General features: G+C 39.7%; 2 protein-coding genes across 58 annotated transcripts in view; one reads left to right on the forward strand and one right to left on the reverse strand.

Moving 5' to 3' along the window:
• Nucleotides 1-777, reverse strand: part of ENTPD5 (ectonucleoside triphosphate diphosphohydrolase 5 (inactive)) — a 34,125-nt gene extending 33,348 nt beyond the window's left edge. For 21 of the 44 annotated variants that reach the window (XM_081509148.1, XM_081509134.1, XM_081509146.1 and 18 more), the window contains exon 1: nt 723-777. The gene's annotated coding sequence lies outside the window, so the exon portion shown is untranslated. Of the gene's footprint in view, nt 1-308 lie in introns of all 44 variants that reach the window. The other 23 variants (XM_081509143.1, XM_081509114.1, XM_081509136.1 and 20 more) reach the window with 6 other exon arrangements.
• A 111-nt stretch (nt 778-888) lies between these two features.
• Nucleotides 889-26,426, forward strand: part of BBOF1 (basal body orientation factor 1) — a 38,358-nt gene continuing 12,820 nt past the window's right edge. For 5 of the 14 annotated variants that reach the window (XR_014059255.1, XR_014059254.1, XM_081509053.1 and 2 more), the window contains exons 1-9: nt 889-1,040; nt 3,593-3,821; nt 8,564-8,629; nt 10,969-11,112; nt 17,805-17,885; nt 18,580-18,650; nt 19,750-19,894; nt 20,950-21,443; nt 23,606-23,707. Coding sequence is in view for 9 of the 14 variants with exons in the window: in XM_081509053.1 (XP_081365179.1) it covers nt 976-1,040; nt 3,593-3,821; nt 8,564-8,629; nt 10,969-11,112; nt 17,805-17,885; nt 18,580-18,650; nt 19,750-19,894; nt 20,950-21,443; nt 23,606-23,707 (1,397 nt within the window). In the remaining 5 variants the exon portion in view is untranslated. Of the gene's footprint in view, nt 3,126-3,592; nt 3,822-8,563; nt 8,630-10,968; nt 11,113-17,804; nt 17,886-18,579; nt 18,651-19,749; nt 19,895-20,949; nt 21,444-23,605; nt 23,708-26,426 lie in introns of all 14 variants that reach the window. The other 9 variants (XR_014059256.1, XM_081509055.1, XM_081509054.1 and 6 more) reach the window with 4 other exon arrangements.

Consider the following 26,426-nt stretch of genomic DNA (forward strand, 5'->3'; position numbering starts at 1 on the left):
TACTTTTGAATACTACTCCTTTTCACAGGTGTGCGCGGGGTTGGGGCGGGGGAGAGGTGACGACACCAAAACAAAAACAACACTGCAAAAGGCCAGAGCTTTCAACTTCACGCGACTGGCGGAAAAGGGAGAGCAGCACGCGCAGGTTATTAGCAAATGGGAATCTGGGGACGGCAGCGACAGGACAGAACGGGACCTGACGCCAGGATACTCCTCTCCAAGGACTCTCCACGAGTCCCCGGAGCCTCTCCGACCCCCAGGCTCCCCGACACCCGCAAGCCGCCCGCCTCACCCTCCAAACCACCCACCACACTGGGGACCAGTCCTCAACCGCCTCATCAAAATATGTTTGGCCTGGGAAGCCCGCTGGCTGCGCCATCCCTTACAGAACCAGCAAGGGTTAGGAGCCAGGAGAGGGAGAAGGAAACCAAAAGAGCCGAGGTGGCCTCGGGAGGGGCGGAGCCGGGACGAGACTGGGCGGCCACGGCCACGCTGGCTGCGGCGCGAGGTAAGGAGAGGACGCGCGGGCGAGACGTCAAAAGCTGTGAACCCGGCGGAGGCGGCGCTCCGACGAACGGGGCGCGGTGGATCCAGCCTCCTCGGGGGGGGCGCCCTGACGGTCTGGCCGCCGCCGCCGCCCGGGGGCTGACCGGCTCCGGCCTCCTCGCCCGCCCAGCCGGGACCCCAGTCAGGCTCCGGCGCGCCCGCGCTCGCACACTCACCGGGCGCGCGCCGCCACGGCGCGGCCGCCCGCCGCCCTCAGCCGGTCTCCACCCCGCCCCCCGCGGCCTGGCCAGTGGACTGGGCCCCGGGGGGCGGGGCGGGGCTACGTCACGGGCGCGTGCGCTCTCTGCGCGCCGGCAACGGCTCGCGCGGGTCGTTACCTGCGCGGCTAGCCGGTGTCCTTGGAGACGAAGCCGTGCCTGGGCGGCGCGGAGAGAAGACCACGGCAGCGGGGCCCCCGGAGAAGCCAAGATGCCGGCTAAGGGGAAGGACAAAAAGAAAGGGAAGGGCAAAGACAAAGACAAGAAGAAGAAGAAGTAAGAGGAAGCCACCCTGGGGTCCCTGCCCCAGGGCCTGCCCTCCGGAGTTTCGCAGGGACCGGCCAACTGGCGCCCTCTCCCCGCTCCCCTCCCGGACTCTCCCCTCTCTCAGCTTCTGAGAAGGACACCTCCGTTGTTCAGAAATTCCCCAAAGGCATGCCATACCCCATACTGCTTCAACTAAGACCGGAATGTTGAGATTTGGGATCCTGAAATCTTTTAGACACAGCCCTTGCCTATGTGGAATGTACTAACGAGGAGGCAGATAAGTTCCGCAACAATAGAAGTAACATAGGACCGAACTGCTGCTGCTGCTAAGTCGCTTCAGTCGTGTCCGACTCTGTGTGACCCCATAGACGGAAGCCCACCAGGCTCCGCCGTCCCTGGGACTCTCCAGGCAAGGATACTGGAGTGGGTTGCCATTTCCGTCTCCAGTGCATGAAAGGGAAAAGTGAAAGTGAAGTCGCTCAGTCGTGTCCCACTCTTAGCGACCCCATGGACTGTAGCCTACCAGGCTCCTCCATCCATGGGATTTTCCAGGCAAGAGTACTGGAGTGCGGTGCCATTGCCTTCTCCCAGGACCGAACTGACTCATTTGAAAAGACCCTGACGCTGGGAAAGGTTGAAGGCGGGAGGAGAAGGGGACGATAGAGGATGAGATGGTTGGATGGCATCACCGACTCAATGGGACATGAGTTTGAGTAAACTCCGGGAGTCGGTGATGGACACGGAGGCCTGGCGTGCTGCAGTCCATGGGGTCGCAAAGAGTCGGACACGACTGAGCGACTGAACTGACTGACTGACTGAGGACCGAATGGAATAAGTGCTAGTGGAGGGGAAAAGAACTAAAAGTGAGGAGGAAGGGTTAGTTCTGACACTGGAATTGAAGGTCGGAGATCCTCTCGACCTTTGCTGTCCATTAGTGTCGTCACCGGTCATGTGTGGCTATTAAGATTGGTTAAAATTTAATAAAAACTAAAAATTCAGATCCTTGTTTGTACCGGCTACATTGCGTGTACTCAGTAGGCCTGTGTGGCTAGTGGTGACTGTATTGGACAGACTAGATAACATTAACGTCACAGAAAGTTCTATTGGACAGCAGTGTTTGCCACCAGTGATTCTTAGCTGGGGAGGGGGGTAATTTTTGCCTACCTGAGGATGTTTGTCGAGACATTTTTGCTTGTCACATCTGGGTACCTCTAGTGGATAAGAGACCAAGTGAAAGTCGCCCAGTCTGTCCCACTTTGCGACCCCATGGATGATACAGTCTATGGAATTCTCCAGACCAGAATACTGGAGTGGGTAGCCTTTCCCTTCTCCAGCGGATCTTCCCCACCCAGGAATCGAACCGGCGTCTCCTGCATTCCTGGTGGATTCTACCAGACCGAGGATACTATTAAATATCCTACAGTGCACATTAACAACCTCCAGCCCCACTCGAGACAAAGAATCATATGGCTCAGTATATTAGTAGTTGGGAAATCCTGCTCAAGGCCCAGAGATTCTCTAGAATAGGCACTAAGCGTTATTCACCTTATCTCCAGCACCTGGAACAGAGTCGGAATCATAGAAGAAGCTTAATATTTGTTAAACAAATTAAGATGTCTGCTCCTGTAGGCTTCAGCTTGGATCTTTTTTTCCCCCCATCCCCGCAAGAACTGTGCTGTAGTGTTCTGGGTTCGTTATTTTTTGCCTGTAACCTGATCGATCTCAGCTGTGTGGTTGAGAGGCACTTAAACATCCTGAAGGATGTCTGGGTGATTGAAGTAATTCCTTGGGCCTTTTCAAGTATTCCTTTTGGTTTGAAGGAAAACAAAAGATTTGAGTATTCAGATTTCCCCAAATGATGAGAATTTCTGAAGTGGGTAAGATTGCTCTAGCATTAAACCTTCACAGCTTTGGAATTGCTGCTAGATTGTCACTGCATTTATGGGATGACCCTAGTGGTTCCTAGACACATTGGAATCATGCATCTTGTCCAACAGCACTATATATGGGACCACAACGGATCCTTGTAAAGTTTATAAAGTAATTTGTTTAAGAGAGTAATGCCTGCTCAGTACAGAAAGTTTAGGAAACCTGGTAAGTCAAACAGAACAAAACCACCTATAATCCCATTATCCAAAGATAACCGCTACTGTCATTTTGGAATATTCTTTTTCTTCTTCCTAAGATAATAGCCCAATATACAAATTTATTTGCAATTTTCCCCCTAGTGTATTAATATAAGTATTCTACAGTGTGATTTAAAAAAAATAACTGCATGGTTAGTCTGGCATTTTCTGGAAGTGCCAAGGGCTTGTCACATTCCTAGAACTCACTAGCATGTGTTTTCTATTTTTGCCCATTCATCTACAGTGCACATATCAACAATGAGAAACATTGAGGCAACAGACTATATGTATTTCTTATTCATTCAACAATATTTGCTCATATGTGCCAAAATAAATTATAAATGCCAAGCAAAATAAATTATAATAAAGAGAAAGGTGTAATACTAATATAGTAGAGAAATAGTTATATGCTGTTGATGTCCTCTTCCTGTGCAGGAAGATTGTAAAACTTGAGGACTCTGCTGTGGAGAGAGCCAAGGCCAATGCCTCCCTTTGGGAGGCCAGGCTGGAAGTCACAGAACTCTCTAGGATTGAGTATCGTGATAGTTCCCGGAGACTGGCAAGATGTAATGAAGAGTTAAAGAGACAGCAGTATAAAATGGAGAAAGACACAATGTCTGTATTGAGCTATCTGAAGAAACAGGATCAGGAGAAAGATACTCTGGTAGGTAGGTAGAAACCCTCCCAAGCATTAGTAACTGTCTCTTTTGTTATACTGATGTGGCTATGTATTTCCAGTATTTTAATTCCTTGAAACCTCATCCGATAGTTAAGACATTTCAGTTGACTTTTAACTCTCCTTTGAAGCAACATGTTATTTCAGAACGGCTTTACTGTCAGAATTGGCTTTTATTTTCATCCTTGTCCCATGTTTTCTTGGCTAAAACAAAGATTGATGATCCTAATGGAACATTATGATCAACTTTGTTTTAAAAACGAGAGCATGGTATATGATCTATATATTTTTTGATATTGATAACTATGAGTAATTAATAATCTATAAAGCAATTCATTGATAATCCATGATCATGTGGTTATGAACCCAGCAAGTTGACTCTCTTCTGTTGGACCTATTGAATCTTTATCATATTGAACCTTGTTGAAATGTTAGGCATAGAGCTATCATTTTAGATATGTGGAAAAAAAGGAAAGGAACTAACATTTTGGGACTCCTGTTTGTGCCAGGCACCATGTTGGGTACTTTACCTCTGCTATCTCATTTAGTCCTTTTAATAACCCACTGTAGCCACAAATTGTCATTCCCATTTTACAGATAAAGAAATTGACTCTCAGGATAGGTAACTTGCCAGAGTCTCACAGCTAGTGGGTGTTAATGTGTGAATTTAGGTGTGACTTAAATTCATCTCTTTCCTAGCTGCCTCTTTGTGTCCCATGGTGACCCAAGGAAATTTGTATCATGCTTCATTCCCATATATGTTCTTTGTATTTTTACTATTTATGAAGTAAATAGTAGTAATAGTAGGCACTTATTAAAATATTTTTGCATGCATGAATGAATGAATGGATTGTGATTCCACTGATGCTTTGAAAAAGTTAGCAATCAAAACTTAAGTTCCGGATGATTTGGAAGCATATTAGAGAAATCAGACAACTTGAACGGTTGTGTGGATTTTATGTTTTATTAAAGTAATTTTTTGGTACAGTATTTTTTTTAACCTTTCCTAGGCAACTTCCATTTTTAAAATTACTCTTTGATAATAGCATGCATTATCAAAATTGTCTGCTATAAAGTATTATTCTAAAATAAGCCTTTAGGCCAGCCATGCAAATAATTTTCAAAATTCATCATATAAAAGATTTGTGGACTGCATTAGCTAATTGATATTGGTCTGCCTTTATCAGTATCACTTGTACTTCCTGATTTTCATCTGCCTCCATGTATCATAGGCCAGCATCTGACTGTTGCAAATACATAATTTTCTCATAGTCATGGGTACTCATTAAAACTGAAGAAACTTCTTTGGGAGGAAGAAGTAAAATAAATTATTCAATATACCCTAGCTAGCTCTCTTATAGTTTTGTTACTCCATACATGCTGCTATATCCTAGAAATGCATTATTTGCCTAAACTTTATTTAAACTGTTTACAGTCTTCATGTTAATTATAGAAATATTAGAAGTGAAATGTGTTTTAAAAACTATCATATTTTGGACAGAATTAGGAGATTTCCACTATGGTTTTTGTATTTAAGGCTTTGTTCAGTCAGCACAAAATAAATCTATTTTACACATGTTCTACATGACTTAGGTCTGTCCCTATTTCTTTTAAAATATTTTTAGGTTTCCCTTGAACTATTCTAAGATTATTTACAACAATATTTCACTTCTGTATCCTCTGATTTTTTAACCATGTCAAGGAATGTTTAGCTTAAAAAGCTACAGTACTTTGGCCACCTGATGTGAAGAGCTGACTCATTGGAAAAGACCCTGAGGCTGGGAAAGATTGAAGGCAGGAGGAGAAAGAAAATGATGTGGTTGAATGGCATCACTGAATCAATGGACATGAATTTGAGCCAACTCCAGGAAATAGTGAAGGACAGGGAAGCCTGGCATGCTGCAGTCCATGGGGTCACAAAGAGTTGGACACGACTTAGTGACTGAACAACAGCAACAACAAAAAGCTACTCAGATTTCCTGCTAAAACATGCCAGCATCCTAGGAGAAATGATTGATTATAAGACTGGAGCAAGGAGAGTAAGAGATGAACTTGAATATCTTATTGTGACAGGAAGTAAGTAACAAAACATTAAAGGACACAGAGGGTAACTTAAGGGGCTCCCACTGGCCAAATCTGGGACATTTAAAATAAATGACAGTAATCAGTTATAGCTTATTGAATAAAATGAGTTCATGAGTATATACAACTGATAAATATATACCTTAATAAATATAGGAGAATACGATGCTTTTCCTTAAAGTGGAATGTAGTAAATTATTAAATTTCCAAGGAATGATGCAATAAGAAAAATCACCATTTGGCATCAGAGTAATAATTGATTCAGTCAAGAACAAGAGTGGATGCTAAAACTAGTGGGTGAAAATTTAATGAGCAAAAAGATATTTGCATAGTCTTAAAATATAGTCCTCCAAAGTTGTTAATAATTATAAAAGGAAAAATTGTAACGTTCAACTGGAGAAACCTGGCAGACACAGTCTTAACCAGTTGATTACACTTAACGTCAGTCACCTCATGCTGTGAGGCAGTGACAAGGATACATCATCACTTAAGCAGTGTATGCTTGCTGAAAAGCCATAACCTGAATCTTCCGATGAAGAAACATCAGACAACTCCAGCACTGGCCAGTATTCTTCAAAAACGTTGGTATCATAAAAGACAAAGACCGAGAAACGGCTCCAGTTTAAATCTAGAATATATGACAACTAAGTGTAATCATAGTCAGGGATTATATCCTAGACCAGAAAAAGAAAAGTTACAGTGAAAGGACATCATTGGTACAGTTGATGCTAAATTTGAATATTTACTATAGATTAAATAATAGTATTTTATCAATGTTAAATTTCCCAATTTTGATCATTGTACTATACTTCTAAGAGATTGTCCTTTTTCTTAGGAAACACATAATGAAATATTTAGGAGTACAGGAGTATGATGTCCTAAACTTATTCTCACATGCTCCAGAAGAAACAGCTTCAAAAGTTTACATCATATATATATATATATGTATATATTCACACGTATATATGTATATAGACCTATCATAAAGGGAAAACAAATGTGGCAAAATTGAGTGAAGAGTATATGAGAATTCTTTGTACTCTCCTTGAAATGTTCCTTTAAAAATTTACTCAGTTAAGAGAAATGCAAATCAAAACTACAAGTTATCACTTCACACTCATTAAGATGGCTACTGTCAGAAGAACAGAAAATAGCAAGTGTTCGTGAGGATGTAGCGAAATTGGAATCCTTGTGCAGTTTGGTGGCAATGTGAAATGGTATAGCCATTATAGAAAACAGTACAGAGATTCATCGAAAAATTAAAAAATGGAATTATCATATGATGCAACAATCCCACTTTGGGGTACTTTTCCAAGAGAATGTAAAGCAAGATCTTGACAAGGTAATTGCACACCCAGTGTTCTTGAAACCCTATTCATATAGTCGAGAAGTGGAAACAACCCAAATGTCTGTTGGTTGATGAGTGAATAAAGAAAGTGTGGTATACAAATACAAGAATATTATGCAGCTTTAAAAGGGAAGGAAATCCTGTCGTGTGCTACAACATGGATGAACCTCAAGGCCATTATGCTAAGTGAAATAAGCCAGTTACAAAAGGACAAATACTGAATGATTCTACTCACATGAAGTATCTGTGGACAGGGAGTGTTGCCCCACATTCCAGTAAACAAAGAATGTCTCCCACCATTCCAGTTCTACAAGGATCAAGCCATCAGCCATTGCAGCCCCCACCCTCGCCTGCCATCTGTCTCCCTCCACCGTGCGTCCTGAGGGGAGGAAATTCAGGCTGGAGCAAAACAGGAAGCATTCTGAGCTTTGGCTACTGGCCCTAGATAATTAACATACATATCTAAGGAATAATTTCAACAAGCCCAGATCCTTGCATCTTCCCTGACACAGAAGAGCACTAAAATCATTAACTCGAAATACCTTTACCTTGTGATTACTAGTAACATTTTGATGTCTGACTACATGTTTTTTTCCGGAAAGAATCTGCTATATATTCTGCCTGCTCTCTTAACTTCTGAGCAGTTCCTCAGACCTTTCTGAGAGGCTGTTTCCCAGGCTATAACCTTCAATATAATCCTGGAATAAAACTTAATTCACAACTTTTAGGTTGTGTGGTTTTTCTTCAGTGGACATACTTGAAGTAGTCAAAATCATACAAACAATGTAGAAAGACTGGGGGAGGGAGGAGAAGGAGTTAGTGTCTCATAAACATAGAGTTTCAGTTTTCTAAGGTGAAAAAGTTCCAGAGATCTGCTGCCCAACAATGTGAATTAAAAATGGTTAAGATGGTAAATTTAATTTTTTTTTTAACCATACACATGTTACCCTGGCAATTATGATGATAGCCTAGTTTTGGAAACTGGCAATAGCAAGTTAACAGTATAAATAATGTCCTGTCTTCTCGTCTTCTCACCTTACTCCACCTCTCCAACACTACTGGCTTATTTTATTCCATTCTATTCTGTTCTATTGGCTGTGCTGTGCGGCATGTGGGATCTTAGTTCCCTAACCAGGAATCGAACCCATGCTCCCTGTACTGGGAATGTACAGTCGTAACCACTGGACTACCAGGGAAGTCCCCCCTACTGGTTTTAATATCACATGAAAACTGGGCTACGTAACTAAGTTAGGACACAGAGAAATTTCTTTACCTTCCTCTTTATTTTCATTTTCTACAGATTGAAAAACTGAAACAGCAATTGAATGAAACAAAGGAAAAAGCCCAAGAGGAGAAGGAAAAATTGGTATGTACACTGATGCCTCACTTATTGGTGGTCAGGTTCCTGGCAAGTTCAGATAATAAGAGAATAAGTTCAGATAACAAGAGAATGAGTAAGTCCTCTTGAGAACTCAGTGATCTTAAAGCTCATACACTTGATTGTACAGAAGCTCAAAAATAACATAAAATTATGTTATTGTCGAAAATCCTCTCGTAGTAGTGGTAGCTTACTGATCTTGAGCTCTAGGGCTTTTTAGTGGACAGCACTGGGAAACATTTTTTGAAGATTAAAATATATCATGAGCTCATGCTAATACTTTAAGTTCAGATGCAGGAGTACAGGATTTTTACTTAACCCTATCTGTGTCTTCTTTCTCCCTCACCCAAAATCCTGGTTCTTAATGATACCAATGTAACTGTGTATTTTCTTCAAACCTCAATACATCAATAGGCACAGAATACTAATATTAATACTACTACCCACATAAACTGGTGGATACAGTTTAGGATTTGGGGCGGAGGGGACTTTTCCCATTAAGATATATACCAATAGTGATCTACAATCAAATTCAATTCAGTTTAGTTCAGTTGCTCTGTCGTGTCCGACTCTGTGACCCCATGGACTGCAGCACGCCAGGCCTTCCTGTCCATCACCAACTCCCGGAATTTACTCAAACTCATGTCCATTGAGTCGGTGATGCCATCCAGCCATCTCATCCTCTGTCGTCCCCTTCTCCTCCCACCTTCAATCTTTCCCAGCATCAGGATCTTTTCCAGTGAGTCAGTTCTTCACAATGGGTGGCCAAAGTATTGGAGTTTCAGCTTCAGGTTGATATCTCTCCAGGCAATCTTGATTCCAGCTTGTGCTTCATCCAGTCCAGCATTTCTCATGATGTACTCTGCATATAAGTTTAATAAGCAGGGTGACAATATACAGCCTTGATGTACTTCTTTCCTGATTTGGAACCAGTCTGTTCTTCCATGTCTAGTTCTAACTGTTGCTTCTTGAACAAATTAACAAGGTCTAAAAACAATTTGAAATAATTCTTTTCTGTGAGGTTATGCCACCAACTCAGTAATACATTTTGCTTTTGATTTTTTAGGAGTTGCTTTAAAAAATTAATGTGAAATGATGTAATTATATAATTATAATTATGTAAAATAGGCTTCCCTGGTGATTCTGTGGTAAAGAATCTACCTGCCAAGCAGGAGACACCAGTTTGATCCCTGGGTCAGGAAGATCCCCTGGAGAAAGAAATGGCAACCCACTCCAGTATTCTTGCCTGGGAAATCCCATGGTCAGAGGAGCCTGGTGGGCTACCATGAGGTCACAAAAGAGTTGGACGTGACTGAGCAACTAAACAGCAGCAGCAATTATGTAAAATATGTGTTTCCAAAGTAAAATTTATCAAACACGGTCTATTCTGAGAAATGTAACTTCTGTCCATGTCTCTACAATATACCAGAGTATATTGTCAAAATAGGTTTCTGTCAACATGATAGGTAATAAATGATATTTTAGTGTACTTCAATTTGCATTTCTCTTATTCTGAGCTAGATTTAGCATTTTTTCATGTGGTTAAGTGTCTTTTGCATTTCTTTTGATAGCTTTTTTCATTTGTTAGTTGTGTTATTGGCCCTTTTTCTCCTCCATTTCCCTCCCTTTTTTTTCCTCTTTACCCTCTCCTCTTCCCTTTCTCTTCTTCCTTTTCTCCTCGTCTCTCTTTTTCCTTCTCCTCTGTCTTCCCCCTTCCTTCCTCTTTCTCTCACCTTCTTTTCTATTTATTTAAGAGATATTGGCCCTCTCCTTGCCTCTTTGCTTACTGATTTTAATTTAGGATCAGGGATGTTATTTATCTCTCTTACAGATTAAAGATTTGTTTAGTCTTCTCATGAGGATTTCCCAGGTGGTGCTAGTGGTAAAGAACCCACCTGCCAGTGGAAGAGACATAAGAGACATGGGGTTCGATCCCTGGGTTGGAAAGATCCCCTGGAGAAGGGCATGGCAACCTACTCCAGTATTCTTGCCTGGAGAATTCCATGGACAGAGGAGCCTGGAGGGCTATAGTCCATAGGGTCACATAGAGTCAGACACAACTGAAGCGACTGAGCATGCATGCAGTCTTCTCATACCTCTTTTAAATAATATCTACTTTTCTATACACAATCAGGTCATTTTAGAATTTTCTCCTTATTCAAGGCACTTGGTCTCTTTAATAAAAATTAAAAGTTTATGTGAAGGTAAAAAGGGAGATTTTTCTTCAAAGAAGAAAGACAAATGGCTTAAGGCTTCAAATGGAACAGGACTCTGTGTGACCTCTGTTCTTTTTCCTAAGTCATTTACCTTTTTTTTTTTTAATACAGAAACAAAAATTTACTATGCAAGTAAGTGAGCTGGAGGGAAAGTTCCATCAAAAGGCCAAAGAAATTGGCATGATTCAGACAGAGCTCAAAACAATTAAACAATTCCAGAAGAGAAAAATCCAAGTGGAGAAAGAATTAGATGATGTAAGTTTCTTTCGTTCTTTCTTTCTTTAAAAAGAAGACATTACAATTAACTATTTATGTCTGCAAAGGCCTTCATAGACATTGACTCCTGTGAGATGTTAAAGGATTCCCTTTGACATTGTAGAGATTATCTGAGAAAAACAGGGAAGACGTATCAGTGTAGGACTGAATGCAGAAAGTCTTGATAGACTTTTCTTTTTCTAAGCATTGATATCTTTGTGAATTCACCAGATCTTAGGCAACACACCCTCTTGCATTTATCACCAGTTAAACCTTTGGAACTACTACTGCTGTAGAAAAACATTAGTGGCAAAGTAGCAAAGTCCTAAAAGAAAATATATATAGACCGATGAATGATAACTTCAGAACATATAGACACATTGGGTAGGGGTGGATGGAGTGAGGAAACGTGAGTACTTTCAGGAAGTTTCTCTGACATTGCATAGTCTTTCTGTTCCCTCAGTTCAGAATATAGTTTTATTGCATTAATGACAATGCAGTAAATGGCATAGATGAGGGCTGGACACAAGTAGCTGAAATCAGCTTTGAGGTTTGGGCAAGTTACCTTCTCTATACCTAGGTTTCCTCATCTGTAAAAATTGGGGGTGGTAAGAGTTACTGGCTCATAGCATTATTGTAAGGATTAAATGAGTTCATATATGTAAAGTGAAGTCACTCAGTCATGTCTGACTCTTTGCAACCCTATGGACTGTAGCCTGCCAGACTCCTCCATCCAGGGGATTTTCCAGGCAAGACTACTGGAGTGGGTTGCATTTCCTTCTCCAAAAGATCTTCCCAAACCAGGGATCAAACCTGGGTCTCCTGCACTGCAAGCAGACTCTTTACTGTCTGAGCCACCAGTGCTTAAAATAGTGCACGTCACATGGAATTAACAGTGGTGTATAGCTCTCTGGAAAAAAAAAAATCCTCATTTGTAACATTTACTGATTTCCTTGGTATAAATACTTATACTATGGCCAATTTCAACCAAGCCACAATGTGGCCAAAAAAAAAAAAAAACACTGAACTCAGTGTGGTTACTTGTTTGTGCTGGTGGGGAGGGGAAGGAGAAATGGGGAAATGTTGGTCAAAGGGTACAAACTTTCAGTTATAAGATTGACAAGTTTTTAGGAATCTAAAGTATAATATATTGACCCTAACTAATAATACTGTATTAGATACTTGAAACTTGCTAAGAGAGTAGATCTTAAGAGTTCTTGCCACAAAAAAAGTAATGGTAGTTTTGTGACATGATGGAGGTGTTAGCTAGTGCTACGGTAGTATTCATTTTGCAATATAGTATATCAAATTAGCAGATTGTTCAGCTTAAATTTACATACTGTTAATATGTCAATTATATTTAAATTAAGCTATAAAAAAGAAAAAAAAAGATTAGGAAAACAGTAAATTTTTGTGTGTTTCCATGTCTGCCTGCAATGCGGGAGACCTGGGTTCGATCCCTGGACTGGGAAGATCCCCTGGAGGATGGCATGGCAACCCACTCCAGTATTCTTGCCTGGAGAATCCCCATGGACAGAGGAGCCTGGTGGGCTACGGTCCATGGGATTGAAAAGCATTGGACATGACTGAGCGAATAAGCACAGCACATAGCATTTTGTATTTCTTTTATACCACTTAGTCCAATCTATCTTGAGATTATATTTATCATTTGTCTTATCTCCCCTGTTAGATGGTAAAGTTTTTGAGGCATGAACAGTATTGTGCTTTGCATTTATTGAAGTACAAGATACAGAGTAATGCTCAATAAATCTGTGTTAAATACTAAGTGGGTCTTTCATTTAAAATGTAATTGAAGGAATATCAAGTTTTCTACTAGCTAGATGGGAAGAATCCTTTCACAGTGTATATGTATATCAAATCATTGTGATGTGTACTTGAAATAGCATACATTTGTCAACAATGGGTTGGGAAGATCCCCTGGAGAAGAGAAAGGCTACGCACTCCAGCATTCTGGCCTGGAGAATTCCATGGACTGTATAGTCCACGGGGTCACAGAGTCAGACACAACTGAGCGACTTTCACTCACTCACTACTCTATAAAGCAGCAAAGTTTTCTAGAAAGAATATCTAGTTTTGTTTTATATGAAAATATAAAACTGAATCAAGTTAAGTTCCTTAACTTTTCAGGAACTCTCAAAATAGCCATCCTGAGGTGTAGGTATACATTCTGAATCAAAGTGAATGAAGAACTAGTTGTTCATATTCAACTGGGCCTTGGTGTGAATTTTTTTATTTTTAAAGAACAATGTTGCCACCTAGTGGAGAAATGGATTTCAGACCTTTCAAAAGAGGGTTGGTGGGCCAGGAAAACTTAAAATTCAAAAATAAAAGATCCTTGCTAATGTGAATTATAAGGTGGTTCTGTGGAATCCCAAATATGGAAGAATTAAGGCAGGTATGGGCCTCACCAACTCAAGGGAGGAACATTGTACTGTGCATATAGGATTCAATATACAAATTTAAAAGAAGCTAATTAACTATAGACTGCTGAAAGGTATTCAAAGCATAAATTTAAAGAAAAAGTAATTTCCATCTACTTGATTAACAAAAGGAGCATCCATCTACTTGATTAACAAAAGGAGCATACACTGGTAGGTTGGAATTAGTATTTTTAAAATAATTTATTTTAATCTTTCTTTCTTTGGAAAAAAATACTCATTTCAGCAGAATAAGCTGATTAAAAAAAAAGGAGAAAATTAAGAACCCTCCTCCCACAACTGGACAAACTAAAGATAGCCATTGTTAATATTTTGGTATATTGTCTTTTATTTTTCCCCCTTTGCTAGGTATAAATATATTTTAAAGTATCAATATGCTATTTTTACAAAAATGAGTTGTGATGTACAAATTATTTGTTAACCTTATTTCTTCACTTTACATATTGTGAACATTTTTCAATGCCATTACATATTTTTCTATAAAACCTTTTGACTGGATGCATGGATTTCCATTGGGTAGATATACCATGATTTATTAATTGGTTCCTTGTTGGACATTTGGATTTTTTTTCTAATTTTTCACTATTATAAACCAAGGAACATCTGAATAACAAAGTATTTTTCTATATTTTTAATTGGTTTTTAGGATAACTTCTTGGAAGTTACAGTGAGATTTATAGATTAAATTACAACATGAACTTTAAGGTTTTTGATATGCATTGCCTAATCATCTTTCAGAAGATTTATTTATTAATTTATAGATTTTGGGGGAGTCCAATGGCAAATGAAAGGTTTACTGCACCCTACCCTACTTAGACGGTAGACTTCTCCACACATTTATATATTGACAGTAATTCTGAAAGTCTTTGACAATATAAGAGGCCTTTTTTAATTTATAAAAAAATACAAGAAGAAAGAAAAATATCTGAAAAATCATATGATATGGATCAAATGGAGATTTAATACTGTTACAACAGAGATCACAGGAAGGAAAATTGTTAAGTATAAGGAAGGACAATATTAGAAATAATAATAATGATTCTGTGAAACCCACAAGACCTCCTAGAACTAACACCAAAAAGAGATGTCCTTTTCATCATAGGGAACTGGAATGCAAAAGTAGAAAGTCAAGAGATTCCCAGAGTAACAGGCAAGTTTGGCCTTGGAGTACAAAGTGAAGTAGGGCAAAGGCTAACAGTTTTGCCAAGAGAATACACTGATAATAGCAAACACCCTCTTCCAACAACACAAGAGACAACTCTACACATGGACATCACCAGATGGTTAATACTGAAATCAGATTGATTACATTCTTTGTAGCTGAAGATGGAGAAGCTCTATACAGTCAGTAAAAATAAGACCTGGAGCAGACCATGGCTCAGATCATCAGCTCTTTATTGCAAAATTCAGGCTCAAATTGAAGAAAGTAGGGAAAACTACTAGGCCATCCAGGTATGGCCTAAATCAAATGCCTTATGATTATACAGGAGGTGATGAATAGATTCAAGGGACCAGATCTGATAGACATAGAGTGCCTGAAGAACTATGGACAGAAGTTTGTAACATTGTACAGGAGGTGGTAACCAAAACCATCCCCAAGAAAAAGAAATGCAAGAAGGTAAGGTGGTTGTCTGAGGAGGCCTTACAAATAGTTGAGATAAGAGAAGTGAAAGACAAAGGAGAAAGGGAAAGATACACCCAACTGAATGCAGAGTTCCAGAGAATAGCAAGGAGAGATTAACAAAAGCTGTCTTAAGCGAACAATGTAAAGAAATAGAGGAAAACAATAGAATGGAAAGACTAGAGGTCTCTAAGAAAATTGGAGATACCAAGGGAATATTTTATTCAAAGATAGGCACAATAAAAGACAAAACCAGCTAGGACCTAACAGAAGCAGAAGAGATTAAGAAGAGGTGGCAAGAATACACAGAAGAACTATACAAAAAAGCTCTTAATGACCCAGATAACCACTATGGTATGGTCACTCACCTAGAACCAAACATCCTGGAGTGTGAAGTCAAGTGGGCCTTACGAAGCATCACTACGAACAAAGCTAGTGGAGGTGATGAAATTCCAGCTACGTTACTGTCACCCTCCTTATTTAACTTATATGCAGAGTATGTCATATGAAATGCTGGGCTGGATGACTCACAAGCTGGAATCAAGATTGCCAGGAGAAATATCAATAACTTCAGATATGCAGATGATACCACTTTAATAGCAGAAAGTGAGGAAGAACTAAGGAGCCTCTTGATGAAGGCAAAAGAGGAGACTAAAAAAGCTGGCTTAAAATTCTGCATTCAAAAAACGAAGATCATGGCACCCGGTCCCATCACTTCATGGCAAATAGATGGGGAAAAAGTGGAAACAGTGTCAGATTTCATTTTCCTGGGCTCCAGAATCACTGTGGACGGTGACTGCAGCCACAAAATTAAAAGACGCTTGTTCTTTGGAAGAAAAGCTATGACAAACATAGACAATATATTAAAAAGCAGAGACCTCACTTTGCCAACAAAGGTCTGTCTAGTCAAAGCTGTGCTTTTTCCAGTAGTCATGTACAGATGTGAGAGTTGGACCATAAAGAAGACTGAGTGCAGAAGAACTGATGCTTTCAAACTGTGGTAGTGGAGAAGACTCTTGAGAGTCCCTTGGACAGCAAGGAGATCAAACAAGTCAATCCTAAAGGAAATCAACCTTGAATATTCATTGGAAGGACTGATGCTGAAGCTGAAACTCCAGTACTTTGGTCACCTGATGCGAAGAGCCAACTCATTGGAAAAGACTCAGATGCTGGGAAAGATTGAGGGCAAGAGCAGAGGGGGGTGACAGAGGATGAGATGGATATGGATGGTATCACTGTCTCAATGGACATGAGTTTGAGGAAGCTCCAGGAGATGGTAAAAGACAGTGAAGCTGCAGTTCATGGGGTCACAAAGAGTCAGACACAACTTAGTGATGAACAACAACAATAACTAACCTCTATATTAAATGGTTATTACTATTTTAAGTATTTTATGTGTATTATTTGTTATTTTATCCTTGCCACATCTCTGTGAGATAGCTTCTATTATTATCTTCTTTCTACCCTGGAGACCTGAGACTTAGAGAAGATAATGATTTGCCACAATGGCTGGTGAGAGAGGTAACAGTTGAACCTTCGGTCTGTCTGATGGAAAGTCCTTCTCTATTGCCTTTTTTTTTGTGGTATAAATGTTAGATTGAGCATACCTATTTCAATGTGATTGGTTCTTACCAGTAAATATAGCCTTCAGAATCAGTTATTTAGCTCAACTTTTTTTTGCCTAGAATTTTATGGTCTTTTTAGTCTAGATAGTTTTAGAGGATAGAAGGATCCATCAATGGGGATCATAGGGAGATACTTTTAAAATTTATACTAGGATGAATTTTCTAAAAATTAGAACTCTTAAGGGGCAGCCTGGGAAATTAATATGATTTGAATTATTGGTACTTCTGTCTCTAGATATTTTTCTCATAGAAAAGATTCCTGTTATGTGGGAGATTTGTATAGTCTGACTCCCAAGATTCCTTCCAACTCTGAAAACTATGATTCTGTGAGTTCATGTGTTTAAAATGAAGATATTTGGGAGGATGAATATTATAATAACTTATTTGAATGTTCTGAGAACTGTTATTTATGAAAAGCTTTTTAGAAACTGAGTACTAATCTTGTAAGTGAAAGTGTAAGTCACTCAGTTGTGTCTGACTCTTTGCGACCCTATGGACTATACAGTCCATGGAATTCACCAGGCCAGGATACTGGAGTGGGTATAGCCTTTCCCTTCTCCAGGGGATCTTCCCAATCTATAGACATTTATGAGAAATATGGTACTCGGAGGGAGGGCATGAGGTTTTTCTGTGTGTTCAAGATTAAGAGGGAATGTGTGAGAGAAAATGTTTCTTGATTGAGAATGTTTCAGGGATATGGCCCAATCTGGGGCTTTCCAGGTGGCTCAGTGGTAAAGAAGACACCTGCCAATGCGGGAGATGCAGGAGACGGGGTTCAATCCCTGGGTTGGGAAGATCCCCTGGAGAAGGAAACGGCAACCCACTCCAGTATTCTGGCCTGAAGAATCCTATGGACAGCAGAGCCTGGTGGGCTATAGTCCATGGGGTCGCATAGTCAGACACGACTGAGCAGCAGCCGCAGCATACCCCAATCCACCCCACTTCCTACTAACCATTCTTTGGTTTTTTTGGTTATTTTAATTTTAGCTAAAGGAGGATTTAAGGAACACAGAGCGGAAACATCAGGAGACTCTTAGAAGACTGGAAGGCAAGTTTTTTGAAGAAAAGGTACAACATATTTGCATTAATTAGTAAATATTGTGTGTACTAGAACAACATAAGTGTATTTATATGTATTCTGAGACATAACTTTTCATTTGGGCATTTTATTATAAGAAGATTATCTACCCCACTCACCCTTAGTTAGACATTCTTGAAATCTTCAAGAGGGATTGTCATCTGAGCAAGGCTTCAGGACACATTCCCCCTCACCCCAGCTCGGTGTCCCCTGGTGGGACTAAAGCTGCAGATACCACTTTCTGTAGGGAGGTGGGCTTGGAGAGGTTCCTGTGGTACATATGAAGGCCTTCCCTTAGTCAAGTCAACTAAGGATATTAATAAAAGGGGCTCAAAAGTATTCCTTAGCGTCACAAGTTTCCACATTTCTCTGTGCATCTAAAGTTAATTCTCTAAATTGTGAGAAGTGCTTTGGAACACTTCTCTTCTACAGAATCTTCTCAGAGTCCCCATGGTTTTTCTTTAATTTTTCATCCTTAGGAAAGAATTAAATAGATTTTTTTCACAAATTGCCGGGCATGTAGGAAGTGAGGGTGAGGCAAATAAGTACTCATATCAGGTTTATATAAAAGGATTTGCTTTAAAAAGTGGCTCTCAGTTTCTAGTTTGTGTATTGAATAACCTGGGAGTGGGATAGAAGCAGCATCTAGATATAACTGTATTAAAAGAGCCCATTTTCTTTTAGCATAGACTAGAAAAAGAGGCTGAAAAGAAGATAATAATGCTGGCAGACAGAGCCCACCATGAAGCTGTTGTGTAAGAGACCACTGCCTCCTTTTTCTTTCTGGTAGCCTCTCTTACCTCTTTGCTAGTCTTTTTTGTTCTTATCATGTTTTCTACCCCTTCTCTCCAGGTTTGCTTTCTTCAAATTTTCTAGTTTACTTTCCTTCTCTCTGTGTCTCCACCCCTTTTCCTCCCATCCTCTATGTAGCAGCAGTGTGTGGAGGAGAGAACCTGGGCTTTGAAGTTACACTTTAGTTCTCAACATGTATACTAACTGACTGTAGGAAGATTTCTTAAATTTTTTGAAATTAAATTTCTTCATCTAAAAATGGTATTAATAATGCCAACTGTGCATGGTTATCATGAGGTATATTAGTGGAAGTAACTGCGTTGTGTTAATGCATAAACTAGGTCTCAATGTGTTAATGTGTTCAGTCGCTCAGTTGTGTCTGACTCTACAACCCCATGAACTATAGCCAGCCAGGCTCCTCTGTTCAAGGAATTTTCCAGGCAACAATACTGGAGTGGGTTGCCATTTCCTACTCCAGGGGATCTTCCTGTCCCAGGAATTGAACCTGGGTCTCTTGAGTCTCCTGCATTGGCAGGCAGAGTCTTTGCCACTGTGCCACCTGGGAAGCCCCCAGATCTCAATGGTTTTTTTCTAATCTAATGTGGGTCTGGCAGCTGTACTCCAGGAGTGGTTCAGGGCTGCTTCCATTTTGTTCTTTTTGTCCAGTCACATGGATAAAGAGAGAGTATGGGAAACACATACCTACCCTTAACTGCCTTGGACTAAAAGTAACATATCACTCTTTACTTTCCCGTTGGTGAGAACTTAGTTTTTAAGATCCCCACCCAAGTATAGAGTACCCACCATAAGCTAAATAAGTGTTGGTCATTACTTTTATTATTATTTATTATTATTATTTTTTGGTTGCCCACATGCCTTACAGGATCTTAGTTCCCTGACCAGGGAGTGAGCCTGGACCCTGGCAGTGAAAGCTCTGAGTTCTAATCACTGAGCTGCTAGGGACTTCCCAATGATCATTACTATTAATGTTAGGGGATAAAGCAGTCACTGATCTAGTTTGGTAATATTTAAAACTTAGGTCTGTGTTTTGGGGTCTTTTAGGCAATTGAACAATGCTGGAAGAAGTGTTTTTAAAGAGAATATTTATCTCCAGAAAGCTCTCACATACCATCTGAAGGAAGCTGATGCTCTACAAAAAAACTCCCAGAAGTTGCAAGAGAGTCAGACTTTCCTTTTACAGCAAAAGGTTCCCATTCTCATTTAAACTTTCTTATTTGTTTTTTTTTGTTTTAAAGATTGGGTTGGTGAATAGTAAGAACTGAGTATAATAATGATATATAAGGACAATAAGACCATTTTTCTTCTGTCTGGTTGATGTGTCTTTCTTACCTGAAAAGTTAATTACTGAGTGATTTATAAGAAACTTTAGACTTGGCTTTATAAAGAATATCTCTGAGACATAAATGTAACTCCTGTCCTCTAATACATTTGTATTCATTTTATGTTGCTTAGAGTTGGTCCCTGAATCACTTAGGAATAGGTTCTCAGCTGTGACTACAGTGGTTTCCCCATGTAAGGGTGTATTCTCTCCCTAAAGGAAGTCTGGAGGTAAGCAGTCCAGAGCTGGAAGGCCACAAAGTTAGCAGACACTCGGGTTCCTTAACTTTGTTCTGCAGCACATGGCTTATCTCCACAGAGTTACCCCATGGCCCCCAACAGCTGCTAGAGCTCTAACAACAGAGAGGGAGAAGAACAAGAAGGAAGACAGTATGCTCCTCCCTTTAGAGGTCTTCCTGAAAGTCCTACATACATTTCTACTTGCAGCTCTTTCATCAGAGCTTAGTCACATGGCTTTGCTGAACTACTTGGGAAACTGGGAGTTTTCATCTGGGCTTAGTGCTTTTCTAAATAAAATTAGGGCTTTATTATGAAGTAGAAAATGGAAAATGGACACTGGGACAGGCAACTAGCAGACTGCCACAGTTGGCAGTATGTAGTTGTTAAATTACAGTAGTAATTTTACTGTATAGTCTTATTGGGATATTCTTTTGATAATATAAAATACTGAAACTTTCATAATTTTAGAAGAAAGAAAATGCCTTGATTAGTAAAATTTGTGGCCTTCGTAAGTCCAGAAAAGGACTCTTGATGTTTCTTACTCTATGCACAGAAGAGCAAAAATATCACTATTGCAACCTGGCCGCAAACTCAAACCTCTTAAAGTAAGGAAATTAGTGAGTAAATTTTATGTTCTGAAATTAATTTAAAAAAACTCACACTTCCCTCATCTTTCTGTTTTAGGAGATCAATGATCTGTTGGTTAAAGAAAAGATAATGCAACTCTCCCAGCAGAGATTACAAATCCAAACTCTTCAGAAGAAGGTAGTAAGCTTGGAGAATGCCCTGGGCTGCATGACCAAAGAGTTTGAGACTGAAGTTTTAAAACTGCAGCAACAGGCAATGGTAGAGAACCAAGCAGGTCAGGTTGAAATTTTCAAGCTGCAGCAACTTCTTCAGATGAAGGACAAGGAAATGAATCGAGTAAAGAAGCTGGCTAAGAACATACTAGATGAGAGAACAGAAGTGGAAAGATTCTTTTTAGATGCTCTACACCAAGTAAAGAAACAGATCCTATTTAGCAGAAAGCATTATAAACAGGTAGCACAAACTGCTTTCAATCTTAAAATGAGAGAGGCATGTGCAGGAAGAACGGAATATCCCCAAATCCGAACGTTTGATGGCAGAGAACACAGCACCAATAGCGTGAATCAGGATCTTATGGAGGCTGATAAATGGTACTAATGATGCTTTAATGTTTTGTCTTTTGTACTGCTTTTTTTGCCCTTTAGAGAAATAAAAACTCTGACAAGTTCAGTTTGATGGTATCTAAGTATTAAATAGATTACTCAGTAAGTTACGTGAGAAGAGAAACTGTCTTACTCATCTTTGTAACCCCTATGCTTAGCATAATGTGTGGGGTCTTCTTAGTAGAGTGTCTCCATTTTTTGTATGACAGAGACTTGTCAGAGGGATGGTTTGTTCCATTTTGAATGTCATTGTAATATCTTTTAACATGTTCCTTTCTTCCATTTCCTGTAAATTTGTTTCAAAGGTTTGATTAGATTCAGATTAAACATTTTTGATAAACATACTTTCACAAATATTTTGTAATATTCCCCTTACTAGTCTGAGATGAAATTTGTAGGTAATAATATCTAACCAAACTTCTAATTTAAAAAATCAACATAACTCTTTGTTGTACAGAACTGTCCTGTGGATTGGAGGACACCCAGTAGTGCCCCTTCTACCACTGTAGTAACCAAAAGTCCCTACAAGTGTCTAAAGTACACTGAAGAGATCTACTGCCACCATGACGAAGGCAGTAGAATGACTGAGACAGCTATAGACAATGTACCCCTGGAGAAGGAAATGCCAACTCTATTCTTGCCTGGAGAAGTCCATGGACAGAGGAGCTTGGTGGGCTATAGTCCATAGGGTCACAAAGAGTTGGACATGACTGAGTGACTAACATGCACAGGCTATATACAATAATTAATTGTTTCCTGTTAGCATTAATATGTTTGAATACTTTTTACCCTATAAACCATGGATTAAATTATAGTACGTTTCAAAGATTACTCTGAAAAAATTGTTTTATATCCCTACGCAATTAGATTCTTCAAGGGCCTTAAGAAATTTTAAAAAATCCCTACTAGCGTGCACTTAACATCTTATTAAGAGGGGCTTCCAGATGTATTTTCTGTTTTGAATTATTTTTTAATGGGCTAATATGAAAGTTCTTTTAAATTATATAGCTTTCGGGGAGGTTGGACATGGCCAGTGACTCTTCTTCAAAAATGTCCATACTATAATTTTTTTATCTTCTTGCCATATTTGGAAGTCTATTAATAACACTATTACTATCACTCTATTATAATAAAAGACTTATTATAATAACTACTACTAGAGGTTCACTGTAATTTTTTCTATTTTTTTATTTAATAAATCAAGCAAGTTGAGTCCCCACCATATAAGGCAGTTTCTTTTCATTTTTAAAATCTACTGTATATTAAGTGGTATATAAGTTTTCAGAGGAAGGTACATAAAATGACTCTCCACATTATTATTGCAGAAACTGGACTCTTCCTATTCTGCCTTCTGAGCAATTAATCACCTTAACCCTAGTGTTCTATTGCATCTACCAGGAAAGCAGAAATACTAGTTAAAATACTACAGTATCTGCTGAAGAGGCAAATTGGGAAGGACAAAGTATATGGTGATCACAAGGCAAAATCTAAACTTAACTAGCCCAATTGACATATGTGCAAATATGTTTCTTACATTCTACATCTATACTCTATCTACATGTTAGCCAACTTCTGTAAATAGCAAGTAGACTATAAATCCTTTAGAAAAGTTATGGTGTAGATAAATACCTGCCTGGAAAGCTTAGCTATAGCCTTATTTGGAGGTAAGAAATAGACTAGATAAGCTACATGTTATTTTATATATTTACCTCTCATCACTCTATTTTCATAGCAAAATATCTAATACTAAAGACATGCTAAAAGGAATTTATCAGTAATTGCACCAAACAACTATTTTTTCTTACTTCTTTTGTCTTTGTGTTATCTGGATACATAATTTTGCATCACAACTTTCTATTCTGCTTATTTGCTTAACGTTTGAGCACAGATTTTTTTTCATGTTGTTACAGTTTTTATTTCATTTTAATGACTATGTAAAACTTCAAGTTGGCTAGCATATTGATATGCTTTTCAACTATGATTTTGTAATAGACATAGTTTGCTTTGTAGTCATTATATTTGGAAACATCGTAATATTCAGTTATGATTTGGAAATGTTCTTTTTTCATGTTTACATAGTTTATATTTTTTAAAAAGAGATGCTTACTTTGATCATACTTTTTTCCATTTTTTTCTTTGAAATTCTTTAGGAGAGATATTCAAGGAAATGTGGATATTGGAGATTTGACTTGGGAGCAGAAGGAGAAAGTCTTGAGATTGCTCTTTGCAAAAATGAATGGCTTTGTTCCTAGGTAACTCCCTATTTCAGTAGTGAAATACTAGTTTTCTATCAAACCTAGAAACCATATAGAAACAGTGAACATATTCTTCTTTAGAATTAAGAGAATGGGAAACAAGCAGAAAATAAAACATGGTCATATTGCATAGCTACTGCAACTCCCAGAGATAAAGAATGGGAGATGTGTAAGTGAGCACCAAAATGAAAGAGGAATTAGAATTAAAGGGGAGAGAAAAATTGATTAATCTTAGGTGTTTAAGTTAATGCTTCCTAAGAAGGTATAACATTGCTCAGCTGAATGAGTGGTAACTAAAGAGAAGCATAGCAATTGTTAAGCTTCTATTGGTCTGCAAAGATAAGTAAATGATTACAAAGCTGAATATTAATCATGGGACTCTTTAATACCAAAAAAGAAAAAGACCTAAAAAGGAAAACAGAAAACCACAGTTACTCCAAATAATTATTTTTAATGATTAGTTTTACTCTCTTTCTTCACTATGTTTTATCAGTGACTGTAACCCTGGTAATGAACTATAAAGTGGCTAAAATAAATCAACCACTTATCAACTGATTGTTAAATGCTTGGCACCACTGTACTGTAGGGATTCAAAAGAATTAAAGGACATTGCCTTTGATCTCAAAGAGCTTACAGTTTGATTTCCCAAACAAAACCAAGCATAACAAGGAAAATTAGGTGGCACAATAAAGTGTAATTGGAGTGCAGACAGTTTGTCAGTGGGCTAGAGTAGTCGGAAGACTGAGAGGGCAACTTTGTGGGTGCCTTATAGGATAGTGGTAAAGAGTGAAGAGGGTAGAGAGAGTGAGGAGGGCACATCAGGTGAGGACTTAGTAGTCACCATGAGGAAAAGCCCAGAGGGAGGACTGGGTGGAGGGTATTTCAGTTCAGTTCAGTAGCTCAGTCTGATTCTTTGTGACCCCATGGACTGCAGCATGCCAGGCCTCCTGTCCACCAACTCCTGGAGTTTACTCCAACTCATGACCATTGAGTCAGTGATGCCATCCAGCCATCTCATCCTCTGTCACCCAGTCTTTCCCAGCATCAAGGTCTTTTCCATTGAGTCAGCTCTTCACATCATGTGGCCAAAGTATTGGAGTTTCAGCTTCAGCATCAGTCCTTTCAATGAATATTCAGGGCTGATTTCCTTTAGGATGGACTGGTTTGATCTCCTTGCAGTCCAAGGGACTCTCAGGAGTCTTCTCCAACACCACAGTTCAAAAGCATCAATTCTTCAGTGCTCCACTTTCTTTATGGTCCAACTCTCACGTCCACACATGACTACTGGAAAAGCCATAGCCTTGACTATACGGACTTTTGTCTGGAGGGTATTTAGGCAACACTAAGGAGAAACTTCCTGGCTTGAGGAAATTTGGTGATGCTAGAGAGTAATTCAGTTCAGTTCAGTCGCTCAGTTGTGTCCGACTCTTTGCAACCCTATGGACCACAGCATGCCAGGCCTCCCTGTCCATCACCAACTCCTGAAGTTTACTCAAACTCATGTCCATTGAGTCAGTGATGCCATCCATGAAACTCCAATACTTTGGCCACCTCATGCAAAGGGTTGACTCTTTGGAAACCCTGATGCTGGGAAGGACTGGAGGCAGGAGAAGGGGACGACAGAGGATGAGATCACTGGATGGCATCACTGACTCAATGGACGTGAGTATGGGTGGACTCCGGGAGTTGGTGATGGACAGGGAGGCCTGGCGTGCTGCAATTCATGGGGTCGCAAAGAGACGGACACGACTGAGCGACTGAACTGAACTAAACTGAGAGAGTAATTCAGTAGTTCAGTCACTCAGTTGTGTCCGGCTCTTTGCAATCCCATGGACCACAGCATGCCAGGCCTCCCTGTCCATCACCAACTCCCGGAGTTTACTCAAACTCATGTCCATTGAGTCGGTGATGCCATCCATCTCATCCTCTGTCGTTCCCTTCTCCTCCTGCCTTCAATCTTTCTCAGCATCAAGGTCTTTTCAAATGAGTCAGTTCTTCGCATCAGGTGGCCAAAGTATTGGAGTTTCAGCTTCAACATCAGTCCTTCCAAAGAACACTCAGGACTGATCTCCTTTAGGATGGACTGGTTGGATCTCCTTGCAGTCCAAGGGACTCTCAAGAGTCTTCTCCAACACCACAGTTCAAAAGCATCAATTCTTCAGCACTCAGCTTTCTTTATAGTCCAACTCTCACATCCATACATGACTACTGGAAAAACCACAGCCTTGGCTAGACGGACCTTTGTTAGCAAAGTATAATGTCTCTGCTTTTTAATATGCTATCTAGGTTGGTCATAACTTTCCTTCCAAGGAGTAAGCGTCTTTAATTTCATGGCTGCAATCACCATCTGCAGTGATTTTGGAGCCCCCAAAAGTAAAGTCAGCCACTGTTTCCCCATCTATTTGCCATGAAGTGATGGCACCAGATGCCATGACCTTAGTTTTCTGAATGTTGAGCTTTAAGCCAACTTTTTCACTCTCCTCTTTCACTTTCATCAAGAGGCTCTTTAATTCTTCTTCACTTTCTGCCATAAGGGTGGTGTCACTTGCATATCTGAGGTTATTGATATTTCTCCTGCCAATCTTGATTCCAGCTTGTGCTTCCTCCAGCCCAGAGTTTCTCATGATATACTCTGCATATAAGTTAAATAAGCAGGGTGATAATATACAGCCTTGACGTACTCCTTTTCCTATTTGGAACCAGTCTGTTGTGCTAT

Source organism: Giraffa tippelskirchi, chromosome 7 (genome assembly GCF_054371585.1).
Source record: "Giraffa tippelskirchi isolate mGirTip1 chromosome 7, T2T-mGirTip1v1.2.pri, whole genome shotgun sequence".
NCBI classification, from domain to species: Eukaryota; Metazoa; Chordata; class Mammalia; order Artiodactyla; family Giraffidae; genus Giraffa; species Giraffa tippelskirchi.